The 11589-nt window shown below is 46.7% G+C and overlaps 1 protein-coding gene across 1 annotated transcript in view; it reads left to right on the forward strand.

The window, feature by feature from the left end:
* syne2b (spectrin repeat containing, nuclear envelope 2b) overlaps positions 1-11589 on the forward strand; it is a gene marked incomplete at its 5' end in the record, with an annotated part of 83882 nt that overhangs the window by 69795 nt on the left and 2498 nt on the right. Inside the window, 18 exons of the mRNA XM_083892057.1 lie at positions 220-363; positions 460-668; positions 767-2831; positions 2953-3287; positions 3367-3511; positions 4077-4277; positions 4407-4666; positions 4846-5005; positions 6411-6566; positions 6658-6798; positions 6879-7055; positions 7144-7281; positions 7426-7611; positions 7692-7805; positions 7887-8039; positions 8137-8235; positions 8447-8578; positions 10709-10957. Of these exons, the coding sequence (XP_083748183.1) occupies positions 220-363; positions 460-668; positions 767-2831; positions 2953-3287; positions 3367-3511; positions 4077-4277; positions 4407-4666; positions 4846-5005; positions 6411-6566; positions 6658-6798; positions 6879-7055; positions 7144-7281; positions 7426-7611; positions 7692-7805; positions 7887-8039; positions 8137-8235; positions 8447-8578; positions 10709-10957 (5064 nt within the window). The remainder of the gene's footprint in view (positions 1-219; positions 364-459; positions 669-766; positions 2832-2952; positions 3288-3366; positions 3512-4076; positions 4278-4406; positions 4667-4845; positions 5006-6410; positions 6567-6657; positions 6799-6878; positions 7056-7143; positions 7282-7425; positions 7612-7691; positions 7806-7886; positions 8040-8136; positions 8236-8446; positions 8579-10708; positions 10958-11589) is intronic.

Genomic DNA, 11589 nt, shown 5'->3' on the forward strand with positions numbered 1-11589 from the left:
GTATTTCCATCACGGCACGGTTAGGTTTGGTACAGTTTGGACAGGCTTGTGTTCCCACTAAGAACAGTACCTTTACTTGGTACTCCATCTTAGCTAGGTTTCGCTAGTTCAAGGTGCACACACAAAATACTCAGAATTAAACTTTCAAATGTGCTTAATGTGCTAAAAAATAAGCAGGATGTGTCTGTTGATCAAAGATGTCTCAATGTTAAATCACAGGAGGAGGCACCGGAGACGCTGATTACACCCACCAGTGATATAGAGGCTCGTCTACACAGACTGGTCGCTCAAATCCTGAGTTGCAAGAATCGCCCGGCTGAGCTCAGCCCCACTGCAATGGCCCGGCAGGTGGAGGAAGCTCAGGTAGGATGAGAAAAAATTACTCATTTGAAGTTTTGTGATTTATACGAGCAGCTGACTGATCTGTTGTGTGTGTTTAATCCCACCTGCTGAGTACAGCAGTGCAGAGACGCTGCCCAGGCGTCTCCCAGAGGAGCTGATGCTGAGAACAGGCTGGACGATCAGTGGAGCGTCACTGCTCAGGATGCTGCTGCTGTCATCCAGAGCAAAGAGGCCGAGCTGCAGCTGGTGAACGACTACTGTGGACAGACCCAGACGGTCAGGACCACAGTGGAGAGACAGACCGCAGAACTGGACCATGTGAAAACGTGAGTTTTGATCTCTCTGTCTCCCTTTAAGTCCTATCAACATGTATAATTTACCCTGGGAAATGTTATATTCATAATTTTCACTGTCTTTCTTCTAGGTCTCCAGAACAGAGCAGCTCCAAGGAGGCAGAGAAGCTCTGCTCCCTACAGAGAAACATGGAGGCAAACAGAGCAGTGTTTGGAGACTTGCTCTTGATCTTCACCAAGTTGTGTCCTCACCTCAGCCAGTCTGAGCGAGCGACCGCACACGCCGAGCAGAAGAACCTGCACGAGACGTGGAGAGGCCTGGAGAGAGCTGCAGAGAGGAACCTTCATCAGGCAAACATCACTTCCCATGAGATCAGCAGCGTCCGGTCGCAGGTGTTAACCCTCCAGGAACACTTGGAGGCAATTGAGAAAGATCTCGAGGCCAAATCGCCTTCAGTCACTCAGTGGGATTGTAGGAAAGCTCAGCAGCTGATGGAAGCAAACGCTGAGGTGAAAGCCTCACAGCAGAGATACCTCTATCTGCTGCAGATTTTACAAACACTGCTGCTCAGCTCGCGCTGGGAGGCAGAAACAAAAGAAGTACAACAGCGTTTCCAGACGGTCGAAGATAAACTGAAACACACAGAGGAGCTAGTGTCCAGTCACACCCAGACCAGCAGCAACCCCGTCATGGAGAAGATCATCACAGTGATGAGCGATGGCCTCGTGTGGGCCAAGCAGACCGAGAGTGACATTGAGGGCAGAAGGAGGAGGGTGCCTCTGCTGCCTGAAGAGGTTCACCACCAGCTCAGAGATCTGAAGAAGCTGCAGTCTGAGGTCATGGGCAAACAGGGCCAACTGGAGTTACTGGTGGAGGAAGTGACGGAGTTCCTTCCACAGCTGGACCAAAGTGAGGAGGTGCCCATGGTTCGTGCTTCTCTTCAAACCCTCCATCAACTCTCAAACTCCACCACCGATCAACTCGCTGCAGCTGTGAGAGACGTAGAGTCAGGACTGCAGACCAGAGAAAAGATGTCGGAGCAGATTGCGGATCTGGATTCGTGGGTGGTGGCTCATCTGCACCGAGAGGCCTCCAGGGCTGAAGACGGGGAGTCGAGGAGCCAGGCTGAACTGGAACGCAGAGCTCGTCAGATGCAGGAGACGCTGGCTGAGGCTGATAAACTGGCTGCTGTTTGTGAGGCGCTGTTGATGAAGAGCAGAGATATTTCCTCTGAACTCAGTGTTTCAGAGAACTGTCAGCTCTTTGAAAAGCTTTCTAATCTGCAGGAGGACATCAGAACTATTAGCAGCTACGAGAAGACCAACAAGAAGGAGCTGGACGAGGTCGTCCAGACTGTAGATTCAAACAAGAAAAACCTGGTCGCCATTGAACAAAGTTTGAGGCAGATGATGTTGGACCTCAGCAGACACAGGTTCCCCATCACGACTGAGTCTCTACAACCTTTAAAGCCTTTCAAAAACCAGATCCTGGAGCATAAATCCCAGATTGACCTCCTGCAGCCCTGGATTCCTCAGGACAAGGCAGTGGAACTTCACTCTGTCATTTCTGAAATCCACAGCAAAATGATCAACCTGGAGACTAAATCCAGAGACCATGAGAGGTACCTGAACATGAGGACACGTGTGGAGGAGCTGAGGGACCACGTTCAGGACCAGGTCCGACAAACCAAAGACGACAGCAAAGGCCTGGAGGAGAAGTACAAAATCTGTCAGACCCTCTCCGTCCAGTTACCTCTCGTGAAGTGGTTTTGTGAGGAGGCTCACGCTGAGCTTCAGACCATCATCTCTGACCTCTACCCTTCTCAGCAGTCAGCAGAACAACAGAGGCTGAAACAGACCGAGGAGAACCTGGACACGTGGCAGATCATGCTCCGCAACAACCTCAGCATCATCGAGTGGGACCTGCTCAAGGAACTGGACCTTGAATCGGTGAAAAAAGACACTCGCGGTTTCCTCTTGTTGGTCCAGCAGCTGCTTCAGAAACACAGCGAGGTGGAGCCACATGAAGATGCGGTGAGCCAAGACTATCAGAGAGTCCTGTCTTTGAAAAAGACGATGGAGTCAAAGATGAGAGCGGTGGAGATTTTAGAGCAAAAGAAGGGAAAAAGAAAAGATGGAACACAAGATCTGATGGCGTTGAAGAACTCTGTCCTCAGTGACTGTGACTCAAAAATGGCAAGTGCCTTTGTTCCCCTCTGTTTTTTATTGTTCTCATGTTGTATTTATTTATGTCGATATACAAATATTTAGTTTCCAGATCAGGTTCAAATGTATAATAATTCTCCTTAAACTGTAGGAAAGCATCCTCCAGGCCAGGGAGTCTCTGAGAAGCTACACCAGCGCCGTGAAACGAGCCGCGCTCTTCCTGAGAGACGTGGAGATCTCTCTGCTGCCACCACATGGCTCTGCTGGGCTCTGCAGCGAGAGGCTGGAGGAGACCCAGAAGGCTCTGTCAGCGCTGCAGCAGCAGTTCCAGACTCACGTGGAGCAGCTCCAGAGTCAGTCCTCTCTGCATCCTCTCCTGTCGCCTCAGAAGGCCGAGCAGCTTCAGGAGAACATCCTGAGTCAGCTCCTGGTCAGGATGTCCTCTCTGCAGGCCAAAGGTCACCACCAGCTGGAGTCTCTCAGCAGGTATTTTGTCTCTTCAACGAGAGTTTCTCTAAACATTCGGCAAAAAAGGCTGTTAAAACGTTTTGTTGTCGTCTTTCAGGTGTGCAGAACATCACAGAACTTACATCAAGTGTGGAGATGAACTCCTGCAGCGTGTGAAGACTTCAGAGGAGACTCTGCTGCACTTCATCGCTCACAAACCCACCTGTCTCTCTGACTGCACTGAGCAGGAGGCAAAGCTCACGGTACGTACTCTGACTGACCGAGTGACTGCAGTCTTTACCGACATCGTTAAACAGGGTATCCGCGGGGTCTTAAAAAGTCTTAAATCCAATAATTTCAATTTAAGGCCTTAAAATGTCTAAAATTCTCATAAAAGGTCTTAAATACAATTTTGAAAGGTCTTAAAAATCTATTAACGTGACTTTTATTTAAAACGTGCATAAACTTGCTTTGAAATGTTTCGATTTTTGAGGATATCGATAACGTAACTACAACACGGAACTTAAGTCGAGCACCACTAGCAAGTGTGCTGTGAGCGCGCCGCAGTGTTACCGCTAAGCATAGCAGCGGAGAAAACTTAACGAAAGCCCACAGCTAAGCTGAATTGCTTGCATAAGATGGGTAAGTGCAAGTTCAACGATTTGTGGCAACAATTTTCCTTCGTCTTTTGTAGTTTTTTGGCAGAATGGATTCGAAATGGGTCTTAAATTGTATTCAATATGGTCTTTAAAAAAGTCTTAAAAAGTCTTAAATTTGACTTGTTGAAACCTGCAGAGACCCTGTTAAAGCTTCGTTGTTCTCGTGCAGGTTCTGTGTGAGGAGGCGGAGTCTCTGCTGAGGCGCATGCACGACATGAAGGAGTGGTGTCCGGAGCCGAGCTGTCGCGGCGGCAGAGAGGCCGCGGTGACCGCCGTCTGGAAACGAGTGACCAGAGTGTGGCGCTGCAGCAGGGAGCTGGCCGCTCGCAGTAAACAGAGGATCGTGGAGTGGACGGATGTCACCAACAGCGTGAGTTTCAGCTTTTACGTCGCACACATCTGTGGCAATAACTGATCGTTCTCCACATGAGGGTCGCAGGGGTCGCTGGTGCCAATCCCAGGGAAATAAATCAAACCCTGTGTTCTCTCCTCCTCGCAGGTGGAGAAGGCATCGACTGTCCTGGACCAGGTGGAGGCGGAGCTTCCCGATGCCTCGCAGGCGAAGGCCTCCGCTGAGGAGCTCCACGACCTGCTGCAGTCCTGGGAACAGTACCAGGACCGGCTGGACTGTGAGCACCGGTCGCTGTCGGCGCTGGAACTGCGCGCCGCGAGAATGCTGGGCGTCCCCGCCCACCTCGAGGAGGCCCCGCCCACTCCACTGTGTCAGCAGCTGCAGGCGATGCAGGCTCGATACGGCAGGTAGGCGTTATCTCAGATCTTTAATTAAATCACAGCAGCTGAGGGTTTACAGAGTTTAACAGCTGCTGTGTGTGTGTGTGTGTGTGTGTGTGTGTGTGTGTGTGTGTGTGTGTGTGTGTGTGTGTGTGTGTGTGTGTGTGTGTGTGTGTGTGTGTGTGTGTGTGTGTGTGTCTCCACAGTGTGAAGCAGAGGAGCAGGGAGGGTTTGGAGGCGACCAGGTCAGAGCTGGAGCACAGAGAGAAGGTTCAGAAGGATCTTCAGGGCGTCAGAGTTTGGCTGCAGGCTGCAGACGCTCTTCTGTCAGAGATGAAGAGGAACAACAGCACACGAGAGCTGCAGGTGAGACACAGTCTGACGTCACTGCTTCATGTTTTTATAGCTTACTAAGGTCAATTATGAAATGGTATTAGAGTATTTATGGTATTAGGGTTAGGGTGTATTTTTCTCTTTTTTCTGTTTAGTTTAAATCTTTATCTTCACTTTATCTCTTTGTTCTTTTCTCTTACTCTCACATTCTTGTCACATGTAAATCTCTAGTATATCTATGAAAGTTTCTTGTTATAGTGAGATTATTTTCTTTCTCATCTCCGTCTTTAAAACTCATCTCTCCCTGAACATGCTGCGATTATTAATCCATACATCCAACTCTTATTCCAGGAAAACCTTCTTGTTATAATAATGAGAGAACTGTCTCGTTATTAAAACAGGAAACGACTCTGGGTTAGTGATTTTTTTCACCAGGTTTTAGGTCATAACCTGCAGAAATGAAGTCAAAATCTGTTAACAAACAGACAAAAACACAGTCTGCTTGGTAGGTATGATAAACAGGATGTCCAGGTATCGTATAGTTGGTGAAAATGAAAATGTCTAAATGCTCTGAGTTCTTAGGGTTAAAGTTTTTGAATGAAACGTGGACGAAAGTGACCGTTAAAAATGTCTGGTTAAATATGGTGTTCAGTGTCTGACACAGAGAATCACATCACTCTGGCCTTTGTCCCTGAACCTGAGCAGAGGCCAAGTGCTACACACACACACACACACACACACACACACACACTGTGTTGATGAAAGAGCTGAACTCTGTCCTCCATCGTTGCTGCCTCTCTCGTCGCAGACAGCTTTTGTTGCCTGTTGTAAGTCGATCTTCCAGGTTTCCTCTGTTTCACCTGTTGTTCTTCTGCTCTTGTGAGGACCCTCTTCATATAATGTATTCCTTTTGCACGGGAAAAACACCTCAAAACCCTGTAAACAAACGGTTCCTCTGAAGGAGCGAGGACATTGAAGACAAAACTGTGTCCTCTGGTTTTAAAACATGCAGTCCTCTCTGTAAACTGTGTATAAGAAATGGATATAACCTTTCATCTGGAAGTGGAATTCATCAGATCAGTTTTTCATTTCTGCTCTCCCCTAAATTTTAATTTTCAGCTGTTTTTCTGAATTAATTAGACAATTTGCCCCAAAGAATGCTATATTTTTGGCTTCATTTTTCAAATTTTGGGATCATTTTTGCTGGAAAAAAACATTCTGCGTTTTTTCCCATCATTTTCAGAGATTAAAAAGTCTCCAAAAATTTGATTTTATGCTGTTTTTTGGAATTAATAAGATAATTTTCCCTAAAAATATATTTTTTGCTGAGTTTTTCTGATAATTTTTTTTTTTATTCTGAGATAAATTTCTCTTCAATTTGAGAATTAATGAGATAATTTTTCCATTAAAAAAATGTCTTGTGATCTTGTGGTTTCAGGAGGTCCACAGTCAGCTCTATACCCAGAAGGCTTTGCTGCAGCGCATCATGGAGGGCCTGAAAATGAAATACTCTGACATGGACACGCCCATCCCGGCCGAGATCGAAGGTCAAACGCAGGAGGTCACTCAGTCTCTGCAGGGCGTGGAAGTCAAGGTACGGAGAATTCTTCACATATTTGCTGAATCTTCAGGAGTCACAATCTTCTGTGTCTCAGTGCGATCGTCTTTGTGTTTGTGTTGGTCAGGTGGGCGAGGCCGTAGAGAGGAGCGGTCCTGTCCACAGACTCGGGGCCAAACTGTCTGAGCTCCAGGCTGGACTGAGGTCAGTTCAGGACAGACTGGACCAGAGGAGCCCCACTGTGATCGAAGCAAAGGTCACTCAGAAGGTGGGCGGAGACCAGAAAACTGATGAAATGAACTAATTTATGACAATATATGATGATTAAAAACATGTCTTCCTGCACAGCGAGTGTGGGACGAGCTGGACGTGTGGCACTCGTGTCTCGCGTCGGTCGAGGTGGACATGCAGGACCTGGACAAACCAGAGGAGGCGCTGAGCCTCACGGAGAAGCTGGTGGAGGTCCAGCAGCTTCACTCCCAACTGTCCAAACGGGCCGAGCAGAGGACCACGCTCCTCAGCAAGGTCAGAAAAGAGATCTCTGACCTATTTAACGTTTATATGTTTGATCAACTCTTTATAACTGTGTGTGTGTGTGTGTGTTCCTGCTCAGACTCATACGTGGCTTCAGGAGCATCGTGAGATGATCAGCAGCTCCAAGAGCTGGATGGCTGAAGCTCAGTCGTGGCTCGCTGCTCCCTGCACCTACACCACGTCCAAGTGTCTGAGCAGCCACGTTCAGTCTCTGCAGGTTAGAAGAACACTGAAGAACTATCTAAGTATCTTCTGAAAGTCACCAGAGATGTGACCGACCTCAGAGCAGGAGTCGCTGATGTTGCTGCAGAGACAGCGAAGTGGTGTCCACAGTTTTCATCTCCATCTCCTCTCTTCTCAGATGGTGCTGGACGACTCGGCTCAGATCCGCACCACGCTGCAGGGCTTCAGCTCGGTGCTGAAGGACATGTCTCAGGTCTGCGAGGTCACTGCTCTCCAACAGCAGCTGCTGGACGCTGACCACCAGGTGGCCGTGGTTCAAGACAGCTTCACCGCTCCTCTGGCTCACCTGCAGCACGCCGCCGCCGTGAGTCCACGACCTTCTTCTTCTTCTTTTTCTCTTCGATATGATGTGTTGTGTCTCATCTGTGACGTCTGGATTTCCAGGAGGTGGAGGCCATCGAGAGCGAGGTCAGGCGGATGGAGAGCGACGTTGCTGAGATCAAGACTTCTTTATCGTCTCCAGAGTCTTTCCCCAGTCCACGAGAGGAACATCTGAAGGTGAGAGGAGGAACAGGAAACATCTGTGTGTGTGTGTGTGAGGAGCTGAAGTGGTGATGGACTTCCTGACTTGGTTTGCAGGGGATGGAGCAGAGGATTCAGTCCATGAGGAAAACCGTGGCCGAGATCCAGAAGTGTAAGCCTGGCCTTTGTCTTCCAGAGAAGGCAGAGGAGACTCTGACTGTCTTCTCCGTCGTGGATCAACTCCAGACTCAGCTGCTGGAACTGGAGAAGGTCAGTCAGTCAGTCAGTCAGTCAGTCAGTCAGTCAGTCAGTCCACCACCCAACCATCAACACTTTAAAATCTTCTTCTTCTGTTTTCCCCTCACAGAAAGTCCCTGCTCTGTTCATCCAGCAGCCGGCGACTCCGGTCCAAACCAAAGCTCAGTCAGCTGAGCAGAAGAGCAGCACCAGTGAGGTGGAGGACGAGGTCAGTGCAGCTCCAGGACTGAGCTTTAATCTTAAAACATTCCTTAAATCCTGCATTCACAGAATGCCACAGAGACAATGAATTTGATAAACGTAAAACTGTTGAATTCTCACTCTTAATGTGTAGATTTTGTGAATGTAAACCTCTTAAATTGAATGGAAATGCCCTTAAAAGGCTCTTAAATGTGTCCTTCATTTGCTGTTTTCCTCAGAAGGAAGACAACACAGAGGACGGACACATCAAAATTGTCCACGTGGAAGACGACGTCCTGAAGAGAAGGGGAGCCGCATTGTTGACGGTGGAGAGGTCAACACCTGAGCAGAGGACACCTGAGCCCGCTCAGGTAAGACAAACAGGGAGACGCTGTCCTCTCACTCATTCGCACTGTGTCCTCACTCTGTATCCTCACACTGTGTCCTCACTCTGTGTCCTCACTCTGTGTCCTCACTCTGTGTCCTCACTCGTCTCCATCACACTGTGTCCTCACTCTGTGTCCTCACTCTGTGTCCTCACACTGTGTCCTCACACTGTGTCCTCACACTGTGTCCTCACTCTGTGTCCTCACTCTGTGTCCTCACACTGACGTCACGATGAAGTGTTAGTAAACAGAACAAAGTCCAGAGTGGGCGTGACTAACATGTTATTAACAAACTGTGTGAAATATTGCTCCTGTGTGTTTTCCCTGCTTGCCTTAAACTCACTTCTCATGTCTTTTTATTTTTTATTTTTTATTTTTGCTTCATTAAATCCTATAACACTCAGGCGTCTCTGGGACAATCGACCGATGTTTGCGGCTTTGCTGTGAATTCATCACAAGTAACGTTTTCACATCATAATCGTGATGTTGTCATTTACTTAAAAATTATATTTTTTTGAGCATCAGAAAAATGTTTAAATCTACATCAGTTTAAGTCTGTGATGTCTTCAGAACATGTTCACGTCTTTATCTTCACTGTTAGACAGACTTTAACAACAGGAAACTGAAGTTGGTAAACCACTCACTCTCCCACACCAAAGCCCATAGAGAAAATGAGTGCCGAATTGACAAAATAAGACATGTGAAGTTAGTGATGGAGGCAGCAGTGGATCAACAACTCCTGTGAACTCCTGTGTGCTGTGATGTTAAAATCACTGGTTTACTCTATGGGCTTTGGTGTGGGAGAGTGAGTGGTTTACAAAGTTTGAAATACAGGTTAACAAAATAGTTATCAAATAAAATCATCGTCAGTTTAAGTCTGTGATATCTTAAGAATGTCTTTATGTCTTTGTCTCACTGTCAGACAGATTTTTCCAACAGGAAACCAAAGTTTGTAAACCACTCACTCTCCCACACCAAAGCCCATAGTGAAAATCAGTGATTTTAACATCCCAGCACACAGGAGTTCACAGGAGTTGTTGATCCACTGCTGCCTCCATCACTAACTTAAAATGTCTGATTTTGTAATATTCGGCATTAAAAATCCTACTTATTTCAGTGACACAAAGTGACCACACGAGGCAGCAGTAGACCAGCAGCTCCTGTGTCCCTGTGAGCTAAAATCACTGATTTTCTCTATGGGATTTGGTGTGGCAGAGTGAGTGGTTTACAAACAAATTTCAAATAAAGTGAAATAAATTCCTTCTGAAGACTTAAACTGACACAGATTCATAAGGTGAGTCTCTATTAAGTGGTTAAAATCAGTTTGACCTGGTCAAGAAATATATAATATAGAAAAATATGCATCACTGCAAAACTCAACGTTATTATTTAAAGAAACATCTAAAAAGGTGAAACATCATGTGCTGCTTTTAGTGCATAATTAAAAAACAGGCATACTTTTGACCCGCCCCCTGCTCCGCCCCCTGCTCCTTCCCCCCCCGCCCCGTGTTTCCATGTCAACAGCACGAGCACCAAGGCAAAGTGCTCCAGGCTGAAGAAGCTGCAGAGAAAAAAGACAGCAGTGAGGAGCAGAGAGGAGGAGGTGGAGGAGGAGGTGTTTGGTGGTGGCTCTGGGAAACTTTCCTGGGCTCTTCTGCTCCTCCTCAGGTAAACAAAGGCTGTCCAGAGCAACAGTGGAGACAGAAACGTACAAACTAAAGTGTCATACTCTTCTCTGTCCTCTTCTTCTAACCCTCTCAGACCCTCAGTCAGACTTTACACAGTTTCCACACTGGAAAACAGAAATAATAATCTGAAAGTTTCAGTTAAATTACAGATTAGTCATAATTCTGTGTAACAGCTGTGTGGATAATAATCCCTGACCTGGGTCACTCTGCTCCTCACATCTACTACCTTCATCCTTCATTCATCTCACTAATCTCTCGTCACACTCTTTCCCTCTTCTGGGTTTTGTTCTTCCACTAGAGGGCAGTGTGGATTAGGCTTTAGTGACAGTGACAGCAGCAGTGAGCAGCAGACGAGTGACTGAGTCTTCATTTTCACCTGGTTCTGAGTAAACAGACGAGTTCTGACATGTGTCGTTGTTGGTGTCAGGAGGTGACGGAGGTTTTAGGTCCAGAGGAGTCTGAAGCTCCTGAAGATGCTGAAGCTCTTGAAGCTCCTGAAGCTCTTGAAGCTCTTGAAGCTCCTGAAGCTCTTGAAGCTCTTGAAGCTGTTCCTGAAGCTCCTGAAGATGCTGAAGCTCTTGAAGCTCTTGAAGCTGTTCCTGAAGCTCCTGAAGCTTCTGAAGCTGCTGCTGAAGCCACTGGACAAAGCTCTGAACCCAGTCCAGAAGAAACACAGGTAACTCAAACCTCATTATTGTTTCTCAGGATAATTGTGGCTATATTCAGTATTTCCAAAGTGATCAGAAATTACTTAAAATGCACTCAAATTGAATTTTTTAGCATTCTCACTAAGAAGAATTCTCTAAAAGTGTTGATTTCAACCTCATCCAAACCTGAATAAATATAATTTAACAACATCTAAAAACACCTCTGTGAGCAAAACTGGTTTCACCAGACTGCTATCTTCTGGAATTTAAGGTTTTCACGTCTTTGAGGAAATTGACGTTCAAACCTGAAATTCCAGATGAAAATCTGAACCTCCCTCTCGTATAAACTCCATACTTCTTCATTCACCTGTAGAACCTTTGAAGTCTTCTGGAACTTCTGTCTTTCCTCTGAAAAAAAAGCCTCACAACTCTTTACTTTTTTGTGGAACCAAACCAAGAGCTACTTCCAGGACCGAATCTAGATCTTCCAATTTCTCTTCTGGAATGAAAACAGACCAACTTGAGGAACCAAAGTGTCACTAAATGTTGTACTAGAAGATATTTTAAGACATATTTGACATTTATATCGTTTGTTTTTTGTTGGTGAACCGTAGAGCAGGTGACGCAGGAGTTAGCGTAACTGTAACGTTGTGTCCCTTCC

Source organism: Microchirus variegatus (assembly GCF_963457635.1).
Source record: "Microchirus variegatus genome assembly, chromosome: 7".
In the NCBI taxonomy this organism is placed as follows: domain Eukaryota; kingdom Metazoa; phylum Chordata; class Actinopteri; order Pleuronectiformes; family Soleidae; genus Microchirus; species Microchirus variegatus.